Source organism: Taudactylus pleione, unplaced genomic scaffold, assembly GCF_031769625.1.
Source record: "Taudactylus pleione unplaced genomic scaffold, aTauple2 ptg002175l, whole genome shotgun sequence".
In the NCBI taxonomy this organism is placed as follows: Eukaryota; Metazoa; Chordata; class Amphibia; order Anura; family Myobatrachidae; genus Taudactylus; species Taudactylus pleione.
This window is the reverse complement of record NW_028286569.1, coordinates 177,169-200,988: the sequence shown is the minus strand read 5'-3', so window position 1 is coordinate 200,988 and position 23,820 is coordinate 177,169. Positions and strand designations below refer to the sequence as shown.

The following is a 23,820-nucleotide window of genomic DNA, read 5'->3' as shown; positions in this document are numbered from 1 at the left end:
AACATTTATTTCCAGTTGTTTCCAATAAGTTTTGACCACCTCACAATAACAAGAGATATGGTAAGAACTTGCCTTTGTTACCTCTGTTTCTACGAGGTCCATAGGGTCCACAGGGTTGACCTTGGGGTACAGCTGGATTTGGATCCACGGGCACCACGCAGTTAGCTTTGCTGCTCCCAGGATGAACTGGGTCCATCCTCCTATATACCCCGCCCCAGCCACAGGCACCTCAGTTGGTAAGTAGCCAAGGCCGGAGGAAATAAAAACAGAGAGAAGGAAGACTGGAACACACAAGAAACATACTCACGGAAAGAGAGACGGAAAATCGGTGAGCAGCCACATAGCCCATTTGAAGCCAGGTGGGTCAGGGCGGGCGCCCTTTGGACCCTATGGACTTCGTAGAAACAGAGATAACAAAGGTAAGTTCTTACCATATCTCTTGTTTTCTACTTCAGGTTCCATAGGGGTCCACTGGGCTGACCTTGGGGATGTCCCAAAGCAGTTCAACTAAGGGCGGGGTGCTCCTGTGCTGAAAGGAGAATCCGGCGACCGAAGGATGCATCCTGAGAGGCGAACGTGTCAAACTTATAGAATCGTGGAAAAGTCTGTATGGAAGACCAAGTGGCCGCCTTACACAGCTGAGGCGTCACGGCCAGCAGCCCACGAGAGACCCACAGACCGAGTGGAATGAGCCTTAACAGAGGCTGGAACAGGTAACCCCGCCTGGGAATAAGCATCACAAATAACTAAAAGAAGCCAACGGGCCAAAGTTTGCTTGTTGGCAGGCCAACCCCTCTTATGAAAAGTAGAGAGGACAAACAAAGAATCAGACCTGCGAACGGAACTAGTTCGATCAATATAAACCTTGAGAGTACGGACAACATCTAAGGAAGCCTCACCAGCCGAGAGATCAGGTGACTGAAGTGCCAGCACCACAATTTCTTGATTAATGTTGAACTTGGAGATAACCTTAGGAAGAAAACCCGGACAGGTGCGAAGAACTGCCCTGTCTTGGTGAAAAATCAGAAAAGGCGAACGGCAAGAGAGTGCGCCTAGTTCTGACACCCTTCTGGCTGAAGCAATTGCCAGGAGAAAAACAGTCTTAAGTGTCATCCACTTTAGCTCCACAGACTCTAGAGGCTCAAATGGAGGATCCTGCAAGAACCGAAGGACCACCGCCAAATCCCAAGGAGCCACTGGTGGAACAAAGGGAGGTTGAATCCGGAGGACACCTTGGAAAAAGGTACGGACATCAGGAACCATACAGAAAGTGTGGACACGAGAGCTTTCAATGAAGCGAGGCGTAAACCCAAGTCCAAACCAGACTGAACAAACTCCAAAATCCTGGAAACCCGAAACGCTTGAGGATCGCAGTTCCTGCTGGACTCACACCACTGAAAATAAGTATGCCACACCCTGTGGTAGATCCTGGCAGAAGCTGGCTAACGTGCCTGTAACATTGTGCCGATGACTGAGCTGGAAAAGCCCTGGGCTCTCAAGACTGATGTCTCAAGAGCCACGTCGTCAAAGACAGACGACCCAGGTCCGGGTGAAGGCAGGGCCCCTGAGACAACAGGTTCCGCCGTTGAGGCAGAAGAAACGGAACGTTGATGGATAGACTCCGAAGATCGGAGTACCAGAGACGTCTGGGCCAAGCTGGTGCCACCAACAGCAGCGTGCCGCCGTCTTGTTTGAATTTCCGAATGAGCCGAGGCAGCAAGGCTATCGGAGGGAAGAGATACGCTAGTTGAAATGCCCATTTCACTGACAGCACGTCCACTAGGCTTGCGCTGGTGTCTCTTGTCCTGGACCTGTACACTGGCAATTTGTAATTGTGACGGGAAGCCATGAGGTCCAGCCATGAGGTCCACCTCCAGCAGTCCCCACTTGTCCACGAGCAGTTGAAAGACCTCTGGATGAAGGGACCACTCCCCGGGATGCACGTCATGACGGCTGAGGAAGTCCGCTTCCCAGTTCAGAACTCCTGGAATGAAGACTGCCGAGATGGCCGGAAGGTGGCACTCCACCCAGGACAGGATGTGTGACACTACCGACATTGCCACTCGACTGCGAGTCCCTCCTTGACAGTTGATGTACGCCACTGTGGTGGCGTTGTCGAACTGAATTTGTACTGCTCTTCTGTGAAGAGCGTGACCGGACAACTGGAAGGCCCTGTACACGGACCGACGTTCAAGAATATTGATGGGAAGAACAGTTTCTTCCACTGTCCAACGTCCCTGAAGTGAAAAGGACCCGACACCGCCCCCCCAACCCCGAAGACTGGCATCCTTCGTGAGAAGGACCCAGTCCAGGATCCAAAAGGAGCGGCCCTTGGTGAGATGAGTTGTCTGAAGCCACCAGGTCAATGATAGGCGCACCTCCAGAGGCAATACAAGCATTTGCGTCCTGATTCGGTGAGGCAACCCGTTCCACTTGGATTGAATCAGCCCCTGCAGGGGCCTGGAATGGAATTTGGCATACTCCACCGTGACACTAGAACTCTCATTGCCGTGTGCACTGACACCTGGGAACTCTTTAGACAACTGCTCACTTGCAGTTGTAGAGAGGCAACCTTTTCCGGAGTCAGGAAGATCCGTTGCTGACGGGAATCTAGAAGGGCTCCCAAATGAACCATCCTCTGTGATGGAATGAGAGGGGACTTCTTCCAGTTTACTAGCCACCCGTGCGCTTGGAGACAAGCGATGGTCAGGTGCAGATGTTGTAAAAGGACCTCCGGAGAGCCGCCCAGCAATAGGAGGTCATCCAGATACAGCAGAAGCCGTATTCCTTGGTTGCGCAGATGTGCCGCCATGACAGCCATCACTTTTGTGAACACCCTCGGAGCCGTGGAAAGACCAAAGGGTAGAGCCTGGAACTGGTAGTGAAGATGTTGTATAGCTAACCTCAGATACTGCTGGTGTGAAGGAGCTATAGGAACATGGAGGTAGGCGTCCTGTATATCCAGGGAGACCATATAATCCCCCGGTTCCATAGCCAGAATGATGGAAAGCAAAGTTTCCATCCTGAACGTAGGCACTTTGAGGTACTTGGTCAATGATTTCAGGTTTGAGATGGCGGAACGGGAACAACTACCCCTGCTTTCAGCAAGGATTCTATGGCTTCCTGGATCAACAACGCCTTGGTCTTGTCTAGGGAAAGGCTCGTGCAGAAGAAATGCTGAGGGGGTCTGTACCAGAAGGACAGGGAATACCCCTGGGAGACGACTTCTTGTACCCCAGCATCCGTGGTTGTCTTGCATCAGCATTGGGTGAAGCGAAGAAGTCGGCCTCCCACTCTGGGTTCCCCCAGAGAGAGGCCCGTCCCATCAGGCTGAAGGCTTATCTTCGGGTTTGGAAGCCGGACGTCTAGTGCTCCAGGCTTGTTTTTTTGGTTTAGGGGCAGTCTTGTCTGACTCGGGAAAGATTGACCCTTGGACTTACCCTGAGTCCGAAAGGACCGAAAGGCTGAAGTCTGAGGTTTAGAAGGTGCAGCAGCTGATGGTAAAAATGCCAACTTAGACTTTGCTAAGGTCTCCACTATTTTGTCAAGGTCAGGCCCGAACAAAATTTCCCCATTAAAGGGTAAGGCCTCTAAGCCTTTCTTGGAATCCGCATCCGCCCTCCAAGATCGAAGCCACAAAGACCTGCGAGCAGAGCCTGCACTTGCAGACACCCTAGAAGTGAGGAGACTAGCATCTAAAGACGCTTCCCCAATATAGGAAGCGGCATCCCTCATTTGACCAATTAAACCTCTTTGCACTTCCTGAGCTTCCTCAGGAAGCGTATCCTCTAGTACATTGGCCCAACTCTCAATGGCTTTAGCCACCCAAAAGATGTCCATGGACGGACTGGCCACCGCCCCTCAGAGAGAATAAATGGACTTTAAACAATTCTCCACTTTCCTGTCCGTGGGGTCCTTTAAGGACGAAATAGACGGCATTGGTAAGGTAGCACTTTTGATTAGGCGAGTGACGTGAGAATCCACCGCCGGTGGAGTTTCCCACTTCTTTCAATGACTAGCAGGAAACTGATAACTACTGCTTAAACGTTTCTGCGGCTGAAACCTCTTACTAGGTCACTGCCAGGCCTCCGCCATATGATGTCAGTTGGTCAGATAAAGGAAAAACAGCCAACGTCACCTTCGCCTGTTTAAAGTTTGGATATTGGACTTAGGGGCCGGAGCATCATTCTCAATATCTAAACGGGACCGCATCGCCCGCACTAACGCTGGGACATTAATGGTAGACTTTGTCTCCGCTTCCGGAGCCGAGGAATCTGAATCAGAATCGTCTTGCAGCTCGCCCTCATCCGAGTCTGATAACTGCGCAGAATGGGATGACGGAATAGTGCGTTTTGACGCCTTGTGAGGCTTGTCACTACACAACATGGATTGAAAAGCCGAATAAGAGACCACCAAACTCTGTACCGAATTGGAGAACACATCGACCGACGGTGGATTAGCTTGTGGGTGACCTTGAAAAGGGATGACTGATTGCTGCGTCATAGGAGGAGACTGCACATACATAGGGATCCCCGCATATGGATGAACTGTCTGAGGCCCAGGGGGAGACTGCAACAATTGCCGTACACCCGGAGAAGAAGGGATGGCTGGTTGTGGTAAGCCCCTATGGGGGAGGTCGGAACCGCCAGATGGTCCGCGATGGAAACCAGCACTTGGGAAAACATCGCTGTGGCCAGATGCTGGCCACACGTGGTTAATGGCTGCCGTGGCACTGAAGGGGTTAACCCCCTGTGCTGCGGCACCATTTTTTGAATATATTATGGGCGCTAGGCGCCATGTTTGAAATGTAGTAGCGGCGCTAGGCGCCGAGTGTTTTAAATAAAATGTTGTGAAACTGTATTTCTCTGCCGCGGTCCGACCCTGCTCTGACGGCCGCGGCAGGGTTGAGGTAACCCCCGGTGTGCCACACCGGAGTGCAGGGAGCCGCTCTGTGCTCCACGCTGGGACCCGGGAGTGTGACTCCCGGCGTCCCAGCTCCACAGGGACGCCACTGGTCCCTCCGTGCCGGCTTTTTACTGCGGCCAGGCAGCGGAGGGCAGGGCGGGATGCTGGGAGCTGGGAACTGAGCTCCCGGCGCCCCAGCTACCCGACGAGGTGCCCTGCGTCGGAGGGCTGGGGGCTGTGTGTTGCGCTACAGCCCCCGGGCAGCAGGAAGCCGCTGCCGCCGGGACAAGTGTCCCGGACAGCAGTGCTAAGCGCGCCGCTGGGGGCTGGGAGCCTAGCTCCCGGCGCCCCAGCCCCACAGCAGAAAAACGGCCAGCAGTTAACCCTCAGTGTGCTGCACCGAGGGGAGAACTGCGATGGGCACACACTGGGGGCGGGAGCTCTGGCTCCCGATACCCCAGCGCAGAGAGGCCACCCACTGGGAGACCAGAGAAGCCGGCTTCCAGTGCATCGTGACTGGCCAAGATAGGGTGCACCGGGCTAGCCGGCTCCCTGTGCAGTGTTAGAGGGTGCGCTGGGGACTGGGAGCCTAGCTCCCGGGGGGGCCCCAGCAGCATGGCCAAGTGACTGCACGCTGGGGGACAGGGAGAGCCAGCTCCCTGGACCCCCAGCGCTGTGAGCAGGATACAGCAGAGAGCCCCAGCAGTGCAGGGCTAGGGGAGCCCAGCGTTAAGTGCTGGGCAGTTTAAAAAATTAATAAATCTAAATGCATTTAAAATGGCTTGTGCAGCGCTGAGCCAGGGACAGGGAGGTCTTAGGCTGCAGTGCTGCAAGTGTGTAACGGCCTGATGCAGGGCACAGGCTTGGGGTGTACGTAATAAAACAATGTATTTTAAATGTATAATTTAAGGAAAAGTGCACTTACCTGTGATCTGCGGAGGTCCAGGGGGATCCGGAGCTCTCTGTGGGCTGCTGGGTCCCCCAGTCTCCTCCCTAGGAAAATAAAGTATCCTCCTATGCGGCCTCATGCCTGGAAGTAGGATGAGGAGGTGTATAAGGAGCTGGCTAAGAATTTCCAGCGAGCTCCAAACAGACTTTCCTCCGTGGCCAGGAGTCTCTTCCAGGGACCCTGCTTGCCCACCTCTGGAGCTCAGACTCAGGCAGGGTAGCAAGCTTGGTCCCTTAGCAGACTCCTGGAAGTCCGTTTTCAGAGGGAAATCCTGATCTTCCCAGGCTGTATCCAGACGGAGCGGAGCCGTGGGCGTTGCCCAGCTCCGAGGTTGAGCCCAGGCACAGGGGAGTCACCACTCCCCCTCGCCATAAGGGACAATGTTAAACGTGCATGTGGCTAGCACATGTACCGGTCATGCACTTATGATGATTGGTTGGAAACCACAGGGCGGACTTACCCCCTACGGAAATGTGTATTGGAGTGGCATAAATGGAGGCTTCGTGCCTAGTAATATTGTAAAACCCTGTAACTTCTTTGAGGAGAAGAATTGCTGACTTGATAAGAATTCAGTATGCTAATTATTTCCCTTCATTCGGAAGGTTGAGTCTTCTTTAAGACTATGAGCAATAAAACACCGTTTGCCTGACTTCAATTGTATCTCAATCCTGCGACCATCAGAATTGCGCCAAACGCTATTCTGTTCTCCGGCTGTTCTGGGTAAGAGCTCCGTGTCTCCAAGTTCAAGCCCTCTGCCAAGCTACCGTGCAGACCTGGTCCATTGCGAGGGATCAGGAGGATTCAGCCGACACCAATCGGGGTGTGGCCGCAGCTAGTCAAACGCAGCAGAAGCGGTTGCAGGTAGGAGCCTGAGGGTAACGTAAAAAGCGGTTCCGAACGCCATTGGTAGAGTTTGGTGGTGGCAGCATCGTTACACGCCCACGGCGCAGTGGGCGGAGTCAGTGACAGGCGGTCACTGACGGTGAGTGGGAGTCCAAAAGCGCTAACCCGTAACCAGGGCCGGCCTAGGCGAAAAGCGTCCGGTCACAATCGCCCAAGGCAGATCCTGTCCCGAAGTTGCAGGATTAGAGGGACCCGGTAACTGACGGGTATATAGGAGGATGGACCCAGTGCATCCTGGGAGCAGCAAAGCTTTAACTGCGTGGTGCCCGTGGATCCAAATCCAGCTATACCCCAAGGTCAACCCTGTGGACTCCCTATAGAACCTGAAGTAGAAATTTATTTTTTCATCTAGTTTAGGGCCAAAAGGTTGCACCCAGCTAGCTGGCTGACTAAGCTAAGTGACAGCAGTGGGCGGCACTAACATGTGGCAGTTCAGCTTCCAAGTTCCAACACGAATACAGTGTGTTATACAGTGTGGGCTGGATACACCAATAGTCCACTTACTGTGACAGCAGTGTCGGCAGAGCGGGGTGCCAGCGGTATCCTCAGTGCATGTGTGTTGGCAGTGCAGGAGTGCTGAATGTGGGGTCGCTGACTGTGTCCTCAGTACGTGGGGCAGCAGTGCAGGGGTGCTGGCAGTGCAGGATGCAGGCAGCATCGACAGAGCTCCGGGTGCCAGCGGTGTCCTCAAAGCAGGGCGCCAGCAGTGTCGGCAGCGGGGGATGGGCGGGCTGCATATTACAGTTACTTCCTCTTGTCCTGTGCCCATATTCAATGGACTTAACGCTGATTGGCTGAGAGAGCTGTCTGTCATGGCTCTCAGCCAATAAGCGGTAAACCCGCTCGATGCAAAACCTCGCTATCTGACAGCGGGATCGCGAGGTTTTGCCTTGGAGAGGGATGCGGGGCAGGCAGGGAGAGCCAAGCTGTGACTCTGAGCGCCCCAGATATTCGGGTGGGTCCGGTTCTGGGAACTGGACCCACTCATCTCTATTGTATAGTAAAGCTATGTGGGTAGATTAAATACCTTTTAATACAATTTTAATATAGCTCTCTATCATTATCTGTTTATCAATATCCTAACTATCTAGTTGTGTGTGTGTGTGTGTGTATATCTATATCTACACGGGTGGTTCAATAAGTAAGGTAACAAGACCTCTTATTGTGTAAATAGAATTTTGGTTCTTACCGTTAAATCCGATTCCACAGGGGGCACTGGAGGCTAAGACACTGGGGTATAGGCGGGTGGATGAGAGGAGCTGGCACTTTAAATGTATAAGTGTGAGTGATCCTCCCCCTCTATCCCCCAGAAGCCCCAGGTAGAGAAATGGCCGGTAATGCAGAGCTGGGAGGGCGTCCAGTGTCACCTGTGGAATCGGAGATTTGGATGTAACGGTAAGTACCAAAATCCTATTTTCTCCTTTATCCATCGGGGGACACTGGAGATCTAGACACTGGGGACGTCCCAAAGTTTTCCTCCCATGTGGGAGAACCCTGAGGGACCTGCAAAACTCTGCGACCAAAACTGTATTCCGAGGCCCCGAACGTATCAGACCAATAGAAATGAACAAAAGTGTGGACCATGTGGCCGCACGGCATAACTGAGGCGCCACGCCGGGCAGCCCAAGAAGCACACACCACACAAGTGCAATGTGCAGAAATAGAAACTAGCGGAGTCTGGGCACTAGCAACATAGGCCTGTCGGGTGGCCATAGGGATCCATCTGGCTAACGTCTGCTTAGAAGCAGGTCAACTGCGTTTAGTAGCATCGTAAAGGACAAACAAGGAATCTGACTTGCGCAATGATGCTGTACGAGCTACGTCTATCCGAAGAGCCCGCACAACATCCAAGGTGAGGGAAGACTGAGAGACGTCTGACACAATTGGTTGGTTGATGTGGACGGGCGAAACTGTCTTAGGCAGAAAAGATTGCTTAGTACGGAGTTCTGCATGATCATCATGTAAAATTAGATAATTAGATCATTTAGATTTGTAGAAGAAAGTTTTGGGTTTTACTTTGTGCTTCCTAATAATAAGTGAAAATGCTGCTGGATCCTTTATTCCTTATACATAGAGAATGTGTGTAAGCCAGGACTATGCTGTGAGATCTCTGTGTCCTCTCCAGGGCGGTGTTTCCGGTGACCTGTTTCCTAAACCGATGCAGATCTTGTACGGACACACACAGGAAATAACTAGTGTCGGCATCAGCACTGAGCTGGACACGGCCGTCTCTGGCGCCAGAGTAAGCTCCTTTCTCCTATAAGTTCTTTCTTCATGGCATAATGTTAATTTTACAACTGCAAACATTTCTCATTATAAACTTACACCTAGACAATGGAAAGTGGGTTTTTCTGTTGATCATTGTTCTCTCCCTAAGGATGGGACAGTGATTATCCATACAATCCGAAGAGGACAATACATGAGGACCATTAGACCACCAAGTGACAGTGCGCTTGTTATGACTATTCCTAATTTGGCCATCTCCTGGGATGGACATCTCGTCATCCACAGCAGCCTGGAAGGGAAAGGGACACTTAAGGTGGGTTCTGCTCTGCGGGTGCTTCATACATCGGGACGTCAGCTGAGAGCACATTAATGAACCAGACTCACCCCGTGAATGGAAATTGATGTGTTCCTCTCACCGCTGTATTTATAATTACAGAACAAGAACGCCTTACATCTGTATAATGTAAATGGGAAGTACCTGGGCTCGGAGAGCCTGAAGGAGAAGATCCTGGACATGTGCGTCAGCGGAGAGCACGTTGTGATCGGGAGCCGGCAGGGACATCTCTCTATACGTGATCTGTACAGGTTGGTGACGAGAGTCTGTCACATGTTCTATCATCACAATATTTATTATCTGGGATACCTGGCGCTACCCGTGTTGAAGACTGGACCCTGAAGTACACCTGCAGCCTTTATTAGATACTGCTGTCTGTATAGTAGATGCTGCTGTCTCTGTAGTGGATACTGCTGTCTCTGTAGTGGATACTGCTGTCTCTGTAGTGGATGCTGCTGTCTCTGTAGTGGATGCTGCTGTCTCTAGTGGATGCTGCTGTCTCTGTAGTGGATGCTGCTGTCTCTAGTGGATGCTGCTGTCTCTGTAGTGGATACTGCTGTCTCTGTAGTGGATACTGCTGTCTCTGTAGTGGATACTGCTGTCTCTGTAGTGGATACTGCTGTCTCTGTAGTGGATGCTGCTGTCTCTGTAGTGGATGCTGCTGTCTCTGTAGTGGATGCTGCTGTCTCTAGTAGATGCTGCTGTCTCTAGTGGATGCTGCTGTCTCTGTAGTGGATGCTGCTGTCTCTAGTGGATACTGCTGTCTCTAGTGGATACTGCTGTCTCTGTATTGGATACTGCTGTCTCTGTATTGGATACTGCTGTCTCTGTATTGGATACTGCTGTCTCTGTAGTAGATGCTGCTGTCTCTAGTGGATACTGCTGTCTCTGTAGTGGATGCTGCTGTCTTTGAAGTGGATACTGCTGTCTCTATAATAGTCACTGTGATTACTGTCTCTATATTGGATACTGCTGTCTCTGTAGTGGATGCTGCTGTCTCTAATAGTCACTGTGATTACTGTCTCTATATTGGATACTGCTGTCTCTGTAGTGGATGCTGCTGTCTCTGTAATAGTCACTGTGATTACTGTCTCTGTAGCGGATGCTGCTGTCTCTGTAGTGGATACTGCTGTCTCTGTAGTAGATACTGCTGTCTCTGTAGTGGATACTGCTGTCTCTGTAGCGGATGCTGCTGTCTCTGTAATAGTCACTGTGATTACTGTCTATATTGGATACTGCTGTCTCTGTAGTGGATGCTGCTGTCTCTGTAATAGTCACTGTGATTACTGTCTCTATATTGGATACTGCTGTCTCTGTAGTGGATGCTGCTGTCTCTAATAGTCACTGTGATTACTGTCTCTATATTGGATACTGCTGTCTCTGTAGCGGATGCTGCTGTCTCTGTAATAGTCACTGTGATTACTGTCTATATTGGATGCTGCTGTCTCTGTAGTGGATGCTGCTGTCTCTGTAGTGGATGCTGCTGTCTCTGTAGTGGATTCTGCTGTCTCTGTAGTAGATTCTGCTGTCTCTATATTGGATACTGCTGTCTCTGTAGTGGATGCTGCTGTCTCTGTAGTGGATTCTGCTGTCTCTGTAATAGTTACTGTGATTACTGTCTCTATATTGGATACTGCTGTCTCTGTAGTAGATACTGCTGTCTCTGTAGTGGATTCTGCTGTCTCTGTAATAGTTACTGTGATTACTGTCTCTATATTGGATACTGCTGTCTCTGTAGTGGATGCTGCTGTCTCTGTAGTGGATGCTGCTGTCTCTGTAGTGGATTCTGCTGTCTCTGTAATAGTTACTGTGATTACTGTCTCTATATTGGATACTGCTGTCTCTGTAGTAGATACTGCTGTCTCTGTAGTAGATACTGCTGTCTCTGTAGTAGATACTGCTGTCTCTGTAGTGGATACTGCTGTCTCTGTAGTGGATACTGCTGTCTCAGTAGTGGATTCTGCTGTCTCTGTAATAGTTACTGTGATTACTGTCTCTATATTGGATACTGCTGTCTCTGTAGTAGATACTGCTGTCTCTGTAGTAGATACTGCTGTCTCTGTAGTGGATACTGCTGTCTCTGTAGTGGATACTGCTGTCTCTGTAGTGGATTCTGCTGTCTCTGTAATAGTTACTGTGATTACTGTCTCTATATTGGATACTGCTGTCTCTGTAGTAGATACTGCTGTCTCTGTAGTAGATACTGCTGTCTCTGTAGTAGATACTGCTGTCTCTGTAGTGGATACTGCTGTCTCTGTAGTGGATTCTGCTGTCTCTGTAATAGTTACTGTGATTACTGTCTCTATTGGATACTGCTGTCTCTGTAGTGGATGCTGCAGTCTCTGTAGTGGATGCTGCAGTCTCTGTAGTGGATGCTGCAGTCTCTGTAGTGGATGCTGCAGTCTCTGTAGTAGATTCTGCTGTCTCTGTAGTGGATACTGCTGTCTCTGTAGTGGATGCTGCAGTCTCTGTAGTGGATGCTGCAGTCTCTGTAGTAGATTCTGCTGTCTCTATATTGGATACTGCTGTCTCTGTAGTGGATGCTGCTGTCTCTGTAGTGGATGCTGCTGTCTCTATAATAGTCACTGTGATTACTGTCTCTATATTGGATACTGCTGTCTCTGTAGCGGATGCTGCTGTCTCTGTAATAGTCACTGTGATTACTGTCTATATTGGATTCTGCTGTCTCTGTAGCGGATGCTGCTGTCACTGTAATAGTCACTGTGATTCCTGTCTCAGTGGATACTGCTGTCTCTAGTGGATACTGCTGTCTCTGTAGTGGATACTGCTATCTCTGTAGTGGATACTGCTGTCTCTGTAGTGGATGTTGCTGTCTCTGTAGTGGATACTGCTGTCTCTGTAGTGGATACTGCTGTCTCTGTAGTGGATGCTGCTGTCTCTGTAGTGGATGCTGCTGTCTCTAGTGGATACTGCTGTCTCTGTAGTGGATGCTGCTGCCTCTAGTGGATGCTGCTGTCTTTGAAGTGGATACTGCTGTCTCTATAATAGTCACTGTGATTACTGTCTCTATATTGGATACTGCTGTCTCTGTAGTGGATACTGCTGTCTCTGTAGTGGATGCTGCTGTCTCTGTAGTGGATGCTGCTGTCTCTGTAGTGGATTCTGCTGTCTCTGTAATAGTTACTGTGATTACTGTCTCTATATTGGATACTGCTGTCTCTGTAGTAGATACTGCTGTCTCTGTAGTGGATACTGCTGTCTCTGTAGTGGATTCTGCTGTCTCTGTAATAGTTACTGTGATTACTGTCTCTATATTGGATACTGCTGTCTCTGTAGTGGATTCTGCTGTCTCTGTAATAGTTACTGTGATTACTGTCTCTGTAGTGGATTCTGCTGTTTCTGTAATAGTTACTGTGATTACTGTCTCTATATTGGATACTGCTGTCTCTGTAGTGGATACTGCTGTCTCTGTAGTGGATTCTGCTGTCTCTGTAATAGTTACTGTGATTACTGTCTCTATATTGGATACTGCTGTCTCTGTAGTAGATACTGCTGTCTCTGTAGTGGATACTGCTGTCTCTGTAGTGGATACTGCTGTCTCTGTAGTGGATTCTGCTGTCTCTGTAATAGTTACTGTGATTACTGTCTCTATTGGATACTGCTGTCTCTAGTGGATGCTGCTGTCTCTGTAGTGGATGCTGCTGTCTCTAGTGGATACTGCTGTCTCTGTAGTGGATGCTGCTGTCTCTGTAGTGGATGCTGCTGTCTCTGTAGTGGATACTGCTGTCTCTATAATAGTCACTGTGATTACTGTCTATATTGGATTCTGCTGTCTCTGTAGTGGATACTGCTGTCTCTGTAATAGTCACTGTGATTACTGTCTCTGTAGTGGATACTGCTGTCTCTGTAATAGTTACTGTGATTACTGTCTCTGTAGTGGATGCTGCAGTCTCTGTAGTGGATGCTGCTGTCTCTGTAGTGGATGCTGCTGTCTCTGTAGTGGATGCTGCTGTCTCTGTAGTGGATGCTGCTGTCTCTGTAGTGGATGCTGCTGTCTCTGTAGTGGATGTTGCTGTCTCTATAATAGTCACTGTGATTACTGTCTCTATATTGGATACTGCTGTCTCTGTAGTGGATGCTGCTGTCTCTAATAGTCACTGTGATTACTGTCTCTATATTGGATACTGCTGTCTCTGTAGCGGATGCTGCTGTCTCTGTAGCGGATACTGCTGTCACTGTAATAGTCACTGTGATTACTGTCTCTGTAGTGGATGCTGCTGTCTCTGTAGTGGATGCTGCTGTCTCTGTAGTGGATGCTGCTGTCTCTATATTGGATACTGCGGTCTCTGTAATAGTCACTGTGATTACTGTCTCTATAGTAGATGCTGCTGTCTCTGTAGTGGATGTTGCTGTCTCTATAGTAGATATTGCTGTCTCTGTAGTGGATGCTGCTGTCTCTGTAGTAGATTCTGCTGTCTCTATATTGGATACTGCGGTCTCTGTAATAGTTACTGTGATTACTGTCTCTATAGTAGATGCTGCTGTCTCTGTAGTGGATGTTGCTGTCTCTATAGTAGATATTGCTGTCTCTGTAGTGGATGCTGCTGTCTCTGTAGTAGATTCTGCTGTCTCTATATTGGATACTGCGGTCTCTGTAATAGTTACTGTGATTACTGTCTCTATAGTAGATGCTGCTATCTCTAGTGGATGTTGCTGTCTCTGTAGTGGATGCTGCTGTCTCTGTAGTGGATGCTGCTGTCTCTGTAGTGGATGCTGCTGTCTCTGTAGTGGATGCTGCTGTCTCTGTAGTGGATGCTGCTGTCTCTGTAGTGGATGCTGCTGTCTCTGTAGTGGATTCTGCTGTCTCTATATTGGATACTGCGGTCTCTGTAATAGTTACTGTGATTACTGTCTCTATAGTAGATGCTGCTGTCTCTGTAGTGGATGTTGCTGTCTCTATAGTAGATATTGCTGTCTCTGTAGTGGATGCTGCTGTCTCTGTAGTAGATTCTGCTGTCTCTATATTGGATACTGCGGTCTCTGTAATAGTTACTGTGATTACTGTCTCTATAGTAGATGCTGCTATCTCTAGTGGATGTTGCTGTCTCTGTAGTGGATGCTGCTGTCTCTGTAGTGGATGCTGCTGTCTCTGTAGTGGATGCTGCTGTCTCTGTAGTGGATGCTGCTGTCTCTATATTGGATACTGCGGTCTCTGTAATAGTTACTGTGATTACTGTCTCTATAGTAGATGCTGCTGTCTCTGTAGTGGATGTTGCTGTCTCTATAGTAGATATTGCTGTCTCTGTAGTGGATGCTGCTGTCTCTGTAGTAGATTCTGCTGTCTCTATATTGGATACTGCGGTCTCTGTAATAGTTACTGTGATTACTGTCTCTGTAGTAGATGCTGCTATCTCTAGTGGATGTTGCTGTCTCTCTAGTGGATGTTGCTGTCTCTGTAGTGGATGCTGCTGTCTCTGTAGTGGATGTTGCTGTCTCTGTAGTGGATGCTGCAGTCTCTATAGTAGATACTGTAATTACTGTCTCATGAAGATAAACAGTGTAATGTTAATATGAACTTTGTTACACAGCCTGAATCTCAGTGTTTCGCCGCTGACCATGCGCGTCCCTATTCATTGCGTGTCCGTGACAAAGGAGAGCAGTCACATTCTCGTTGGACTGGAGGATGGTAAAGTCATCATTGTCGGTGTTGGGAAACCGGCTGAGGTGAGGAGTTTATACCGTATTAGTCTTGTGGGCATATTTACTTAAGTTCGATTTTGGTTGTTTTGCAGACTGGCCATTTACTTACAGTAATTCAATACCGAGAGCAAAGCGACCAAAATACCGACTTTAGAACTTCGGACTTATAATGATTTTTTCACGAAGTATACGACTTTCTGATTATACTACAGACAGACTGCAAATCCACCCAAACAATAGCCCTGCACAGATCCCTATGATCCGTGCTAACTTCATTAGGTTTAAAACTGTTTAAATGGTAAAAAAATAAAAAAAAAATAAAAAATGCGTGACGCAGGACACAGGCACCGTATGTTGTATACATGTAATAAACGCTCCCCCGCACATCCTTCCTTCCAGTGTGTTACTTACAGCATCCTGGGAGCACGTCACATCCCTCCTTCCAGTGTGTTACTTACAGCATCCTGGGAGCACGTCACATCCCTCCTTCCAGTGTGTTACTTACAGCATCCTGGGAGCACGTCACATCCCTCTGTCTCCAGTGTGTTACTTACAGCATCCTGGGAGCACGTCACATCCCTCCTTCCAGTGTGTTACTTACAGCATCCTGGGAGCACGTCACATCCCTCTGTCTCCAGTGTGTTACTTATAGCATCCTGGGAGCACGTCACATCCCTCCTTCCAGTGTGTTACTTACAGCATCCTGGGAGCACGTCACATCCCTCCTTCCAGTGTTACTTACAGCATCCTGGGAGCACGTCACATCCCTCCTTCCAGTGTTACTTACAGCATCCTGGGAGCACGTCACATCCCTCCTTCCAGTGTGTTACTTACAGCATCCTGGGAGCACGTCACATCCCTCTGTCTCCAGTGTGTTACAGCATCCTGGGAGCACGTCACATCCCTCCTTCCAGTGTGTTACTTACAGCATCCTGGGAGCACGTCACATCCCTCTGTCTCCAGTGTGTTACTTACAGCATCCTGGGAGCACGTCACATCCCTCTGTCTCCAGTGTGTTACTTACAGCATCCTGGGAGCACGTCACATCCCTCCTTCCAGTGTGTTACTTACAGCATCCTGGGAGCACGTCACATCCCTCCTTCCAGTGTGTTACTTACAGCATCCTGGGAGCACGTCACATCCCTCCTTCCAGTGTGTTACTTACAGCATCCTGGGAGCACGTCACATCCCTCCTTCCAGTGTGTTACTTACAGCATCCTGGGAGCACGTCACATCCCTCTGTCTCCAGTGTGTTACAGCATCCTGGGAGCACGTCACATCCCTCCTTCCAGTGTGTTACTTACAGCATCCTGGGAGCACGTCACATCCCTCTGTCTCCAGTGTGTTACTTACAGCATCCTGGGAGCACGTCACATCCCTCTGTCTCCAGTGTGTTACTTACAGCATCCTGGGAGCACGTCACATCCCTCCTTCCAGTGTGTTACTTACAGCATCCTGGGAGCACGTCACATCCCTCCTTCCAGTGTGTTACTTACAGCATCCTGGGAGCACGTCACATCCCTCCTTCCAGTGTGTTACTTACAGCATCCTGGGAGCACGTCACATCCCTCCTTCCAGTGTGTTACTTACAGCATCCTGGGAGCACGTCACATCCCTCCTTCCAGTGTGTTACTTACAGCATCCTGGGAGCACGTCACATCCCTCCTTCCAGTGTGTTACTTACATCATCCTGGGAGCACGTCACATCCCTCCTTCCAGTGTGTTACTTACAGCATCCTGGGAGCACGTCACATCCCTCCTTCCAGTGTGTTACTTACAGCATCCTGGGAGCACGTCACATCCCTCCTTCCAGTGTGTTACTTACAGCATCCTGGGAGCACGTCACATCCCTCTGTCTCCAGTGTGTTACTTACAGCATCCTGGGAGCACGTCACATCCCTCCTTCCAGTGTGTTACTTACAGCATCCTGGGAGCACGTCACATCCCTCCTTCCAGTGTGTTACTTACAGCATCCTGGGAGCACGTCACATTTTTCCCCTATTTCCCAAAGCCAGCGCAGGCTCAGAGGGTCCGGGCTGGTTATGGATATTATGGGGGACCCCACAATTTTTGTTCTCCCGTTATTATCTTCTATCTGCCTACCAGCTTTACAGCAACCACAAACGTCAGTCATCGGCCTTAAGTGTCCAGTGAAGCTGAAATCTGACGGAGGCTAAAGTAAGTGTACCCCTTAGTAACGCCGGACACAGGGCAGAGACTTTGTTCCTGCACCCGACCTTACATGTGCGTGCGAGACTGGCCGTGACTTAGCGCTCATTACTGTCACAGTGACGTCCAGGCGTATGACGGAGACGGGAGCAGCGGTCAGTGCTCTCATAGACAGAGCAGCTGGGAACCGAGAACCGATCAGAATGGGTAAAGGGCCGCACAGAACCGGCTTTTCCCACTATAGACGTGAGGCATCAGGATTTCCCTCCCACACTTTGGGGCTGATGCGCAGATGACTGTACACCTGATTGCGTACGTGTTCGCGCTGTGCTGCCGCCATATCTGAGCACGCACATGTACAGGCGATGGAGATCATACACATGCCCCCCACATTCTCACTCCCTGTTCTGACGTAGACAAAGTCCAGGGAGGGCGCAGTGACAGACCAGCGGGTTACGCAGCGTTGGGTGTATACATAGGCCTGTTGCTGGCGCATCTTCTCCCTCTAGTACAGGGAAGGTGCAAACTGAAGATGGTGACTAGTGGCAAAGCAAGGGTACACCTAGGGGGGAGCTGCTTTTCCAAATGCCTACAACGCCGCATTCTGTACATGCTTCATTAGCGCAAAATATGCCCAATGTACCACCCACTCGGCGTCAGGCCCAATATGTGCGCTTGTTACCTATATAGCTCAGGTCTATGCGCACGTCTCTGCGTGCCGTCCGGGTGCAGGTGCGCGTCTCCGTTGTTTTCGTTCAGTATTCTGTAGGAATATTTGTTCTAAATATTCTCACTATCGGCAGTAAATGATAAAGATTAGTGTAGTTCCTGGTCTGTGCGCTGTGAACACCGTCTACGACAGTAAATAGATGATCACCCATGTGCGGATTTGTACACATATATAAGACCACATCAACCCCCATCCATAGGCTTTGTCTAAATAGCCGCCATCATTATTGGCGCACACTTGTGTCCTATACCTAGTACAAGAGATCGGAGATCTCTGCATACACACAACTCATCGTTGCTGCGATTCCGCACGCACGCCCTCACTAAGCTAAGCCGATGTCCTGCCACAATATGAACCTCAGATGTCATCGCTCCACTATGGAGCTTGTGCAGTTCTAAAAATCCCAAGATCAGTCTGCAAAAAGCTGCGCATAACGCTGTATCGTCTTCTGCGCTCTCCTGTATCGCAATAGCTGCTTATCCAGGTCCTGTGCTTCATTTTGTCGTCCATTTTGTTTTTCTAGGCAAAGTCCGGTCAAATTTCCAGAAAGCTTTTTGGATCCAGCAGGCGACTGAGCCAGATCTCATCAGGACAAACCGAATACAACACTCAGGACTCCTAAAGGCGCTAAATCCCTTCCGAGCGCCGTGTGGAAAGAGAATTCTCCCTGGGGGAAGAGGAAGTAACACTACACCTCGGTATGAGAACCGCGCCGACACTCCCAGAATGCTCGGGAGACTCGCACATTCTAGGGAGTCCTCGCAGAATCCTGGGAGATCAGGAGGTACCTGCAGAATGTGATCATCTATCTTATGAAATGGGCGGGGCCTGATGATGAGAATCACGCCCACTGCGCAGCGATGTCACCTGCCTCATTGCACAACGGTGGCTGGGGCCTAATCACGATTCCCGCTAGCGGAAGGGGCTTGTATGTGACATGAAACCCTCCTACATAGGGGACCGCGCGGGTACCAGAGGTTCTATGTACAAGGACTTTTATTTCTTTTTTTTTTTTGATAAATGCCTTAAATTGCTGCTTAATATATATTTTCCTTCTGCTGCCAGATGTTTGGTCTCTTCTAGTAGCAGAATGGTTATTTACTATAGAAATTGCATATACTATCGGACCTGATCGGCCTTCTGTCCTTACACTACATTAGTTCTTATACAATATGTCTCCTCATTTATGTCATATTGGGGATTGGGACCCGGGAGCACATTCATCGCCTCTATATGTTCCGTTCTGTCACTTTCCATGGTATAAGCAGCAGCGCACGTTCCCCTCACGTACGTTACTCTTATTACCTGGAGTGTAAACGTACAAATCAAATATTTTCTATGGATTAAGTGTTATATGTATTATAATGGTTCTATGTACCAACACTTTCCTTATTGTTAGTTCTGGTAATAGGGATTATTATATTAATGATCATTTTCCTGGCCTGTCACGATCGGATTGTGGCGTGATCGGATCCTTCCTTCCCTGCTGGTTATACTCATTGTTTTAAATAATTCACCATTTTAATTTATTAACCTTAGATCCTTCCATATGAACCGTATGGTTTGTGCGCACATATGAGACGCAAAGCACCAGGAACGTAACCTCTAAACAGAGAAATAATCTTCTTGGCGCACGTATTCCAGATTAGGTGAAAATTTGTGACGTGCGCAGTCTTGAGACAAACACTACTTATTCCGCCTAAGAGTCTCCAGTGGCGGCAGAGGGCGCAGCGGCCGCCTCTGACCGGCGCCTTATTGCAAATCTACACTAAATTGTATGTTTAATGAACGATAAAATGTGCAGCTCATATAGAAGCATATATGTTACTTTTATGTATATTTATTTACCTGTAGAAATATTTTACGCTTTACAATAAATATGACCAAATGGTGTCATGGTAATATATACGTTTTATCACTACCCATTGCGCTATCTATATATTACCAGATACATGATAGCCAAACAAAATCCCTTTAGACTGTGATTTAATAAATACTCTAATATTATTTAATCTACTTGAAGCTACAAATGCATTAAGCGGAAGTCTCACTTGCGGTATGTAATATATAATTACACTGCAGTGATCTGGTCCCGTCAGCGCCTGCAGCGTAGAGGTGACCGTAGATTGCTGGGCCCCTCGGATTGCCATCGACACTCCCTCTATACTGTGCTGGGCCCCTCGGATTGCCATCGACGCTCCCTCTATACTGTGCTGGGCCCCTCGGATTGCCATCGACGCTCCCTCTATACTGTGCTGGGCCCCTCGGATTGCCATCGACGCTCCCTCTATACTGTGCTGGGCCCCTCGGATTGCCATCGACGCTCCCTCTATACTGTGCTGGGCCCTCGGATTGCCATCGACGCTCCCTCTATACTGTGCTGGGCTCAGGCTGGGGCAGGGATACACGCACAGGACGGGGGTACATGGAACTACATATTTATTATCAGGTTTTTATTTAAATGTTGCCAATGTTATAACTAGTGTGCGATCTGATTATTATATTTGAGCTTACCTACATTTATTTGGGAATCAAATTATTTATATTGTGGAAAACTGTATATTATATTGTAACATATGTTGTATGTAACGTGTTATCCATTCATCATACTCTGTGCTAAATTTATTTTTACCAGTAACAAATTTCAAACTATGGTTTAGTGTAATTATCAAACCGTGTGTATAATGTGTCGCTTTCACACAGACCCCGCACCCCATTTATACTGCACTCATCATTTGCCCATAGTGGATGCAGCCTATCAATCATTAGGAGCGTTATTCCCCTGCACAGGCTGTGTGACCAATGGGCACCGTGATACCTAACCCAACATGTTACTTCCTTTATAGGAGCGTTATTCCCCTGCACAGGCTGTGTGACCAATGGGCACCGTGATACCTAACCCAACGTGTTACTTCCCCTGTCCAGGCTGTGTGACCAATGGGCACAGTGATACCTAACCCAACGTGTTACTTCCTTTATAGGAGCGTTATTCCCCTGCACAAGCTGTGTGACCAATGGGCACCGTGATACCTAACCCAACGTGTTACTTCCTTTATAGGAGCGTTATTCCCCTGCACAGGCTGTGTGATCAATGGGGATCGTGATACCTAACCCAATGTGTTACTTCCTCTATAGGAGCGTTATTCCCCTGCACAGGCTGTGTGACCAATGGTCACCGTGATACCTAACCCAACGTGTTACTTCCTTTATAGGAACATTATTCCCCTGTACAGGCTGTGTGACCAATGGGCACCGTGATACCTAACCCAACGTGTTACTTCCTTTATAGGAGCGTTATTCCCCTGCACAGCCTGTGTGATCAATGGGGATCGTGATACCTAACCCAATGTGTTACTTCCTTTATAGGAGGAACATTATTCCCCTGTACAGGCTGTGTGACCAATGGGCACCGTGATACCTAACCCAACGTGTTACTTCCCCTGCACAGGCTGTGTGACCAATGGGCACCGTGATACCTAACCCAACGTGTTACTTCCTTTATAGGAGCGTTATTCCCCTGCACAGGCTGTGTGACCAATGGGCACCGTGATACCTAACCCAACGTGTTACATTCTGTATAGGAGCGTTATTCCCCTGGGGAAATGACTGGGGGCACAGGCTGTGTGACCAATGGGCACCGTGATACCTAACCCAATGTGTTACTTTCTTTATAGGAACGTTATAATACTTCATTTGCTGCAGTGAAGGTCCTGGGGAACAATGTGTATATATATATAATGTGTACAGTATATAGAAGTTCGGCCTTTTCATCTGAATAATACCCTCATTTAAACCTTTTCTTGTTTTCTATATTTATCCAAAATAAATTGATGGAATAACTTACAGTATTTTCAGATTGAAAAGTAATTTTATTATTCTGCTTAAAGCTCAAACTGTAAACTCTCATTTTCCTGAATCTCAGTCACAGAACTTCCAGACAGACGGCATAACATTGGCTATTGTGTGTATACAGTATATGTGTGTGTGTATTTATATATATATATATATATATATATATATATAAATGTATTTTGTTTTTGCTGCTTCACATTTAACTGAATAATTCAGTATATACTTAACATAATAATCTACAGATGCTGTATGCGTGTAAATCAGTGCATGTATTATGGCTCTGTACACGTGATATGTAGCTATATGTAACGTGTGTACAGTACAGCTATGATATTACCAGCAGTATATGTAACGTGTGTACAGTACAGCTATGATATTACCAGCAGTATATGTAACGTGTGTACAGTACAGCTATGATATTACCAGCAGTATATGTAACGTGTGTACAGTACAGCTATGATATTACCAGCAGTATATGTAACGTGTGTACAGTACAGCTATGATATTACCAGCAGTATATGTAACGTGTGTACAGTACAGCTATGATATTACCAGCAGTATATGTAACGTGTGTACAGTACAGCTATGATATTACCAGAGGTATATGTAACGTGTGTACAGTACAGCTATGATATTACCAGAGGTATATGTAACTTGTGTACAGTACAGCTATGATATTACCAGCAGTATATGTAACGTGTATACAGTAATCTGCGGGCCGTACACTTACTGTGTGATTTGCTGCTGCCGATTTGTCAGGACTCCATTAGTATAAACAATAGAATGAAGCCGTGAAGTCTTCCAGGATTAGGATGTGAGAAGAGTTTATTTAATGTACTTTAAACTAGTTTTGACCAAACCCCATTTTCTATGTTTTGGAAGTGAAGTTCTCAAGCTGTGTACAACCCAGCAACGCGATGTACAGCACTGTACACACTACAGCAGTGCTTCCCAAACTCATTCCTCAGGTAGCAGTGCATGTTTTCCAGATCTCCTAGTTGGAGCACAGGTGTAGTCATTACTGGCTGACACATCTTAAAAGAACCACAGGTGGAGCTAATGTTTGGGGTCCTGAGGACCGAGTTTGAGAACCTGTGGTCTAAGCCACAAAATGAAGAAAGAAGCTTCGTCGTTCTAGTGTGAGACCAACTCAAAGGGTTTCGTTTAAAAATCGATCAACATTGAAGTTGTATTTCTGGGGCTAAATCACATATTTACCAAGAGACCATTTGTTATGTAGAAGTAAATGTGTGATTTAGCCCCAAATAACACATCATCAATGTTGGTTGATTTTAATTGATTTAATGCCCCCCCTGGTCTCTGTTTTATTGAGAAGTGACAGCAGATGAAGAATGATTGGTTGTTGTGACATTAATGAGTGGGGGGCACAGAGGCTCTGGCCTGGGTGGTGATAGAACGTCCCTTACTGCAGCTTTCCCCTATTTTATAAATCTTTTCTGCTGACAATTTATTGCGGTTTTAAGTTTTTGCCTTTTGAAAATAAATTTTTACTGGTTTGTACTGAAATTTCCTTGTGTGATTTGTGCAATATGTGTTGAAGTGTACAAAGTGTATTCTACAGAGCGAGACTAATAATAATCAGTGGCTGGCGGTACCGGGCCCTCGCACTACGATGTATTGCGGACCTTCTTTTGGCGCTGAAAGGACCGTGTGTGTGTGTCAGATCTATTTTATGTACAGGGTGATTGTGGATGTTTTTAAAACGTTTTGCACTTTTCTAGAAACTAAAATTTGTAAACTGTAACAATCTTAATATTTTGTACAGAATATATTTGGAATGAATATTGTATATACTGTAATTCTGCAGCAGAGAGAATAAAACTTGGGATAATGCTTGAAGCCTTTTGACTATTGTATAACATTTATACTTTGTCTTATTTTATGTCTCTGTTCTGTCCAACACATTTCATTCCTCATTTACAACCATGGGCGTCAGAACGGGTGGGAGTCGTCCCCCCCCCCCAACATATCGTTCCAACGCCCCTGTTTACGCCATTCTGGAAAGGACATTTATTTACCAATTTCGCACACATTTGCTTCCCATGATGTTTTCTATGACAGAATTGCTTC

General features: G+C 47.9%; 1 protein-coding gene across 1 annotated transcript in view; it reads left to right on the top strand.

The window, feature by feature from the left end:
- Window positions 1–23,589, top strand: part of NBEAL1 (neurobeachin like 1) — a gene marked incomplete at its 5' end in the record, with an annotated part of 169,294 nt that extends 145,705 nt beyond the window's left edge. Inside the window, 5 exons of the mRNA XM_088465841.1 lie at window positions 8,883–8,999; window positions 9,135–9,296; window positions 9,420–9,568; window positions 14,867–15,002; window positions 18,401–23,589. Of these exons, the coding sequence (XP_088321967.1) occupies window positions 8,883–8,999; window positions 9,135–9,296; window positions 9,420–9,568; window positions 14,867–15,002; window positions 18,401–18,499 (663 nt within the window). The remainder of the gene's footprint in view (window positions 1–8,882; window positions 9,000–9,134; window positions 9,297–9,419; window positions 9,569–14,866; window positions 15,003–18,400) is intronic.
- Between the last annotated feature and the right edge of the window lie 231 nt (window positions 23,590–23,820).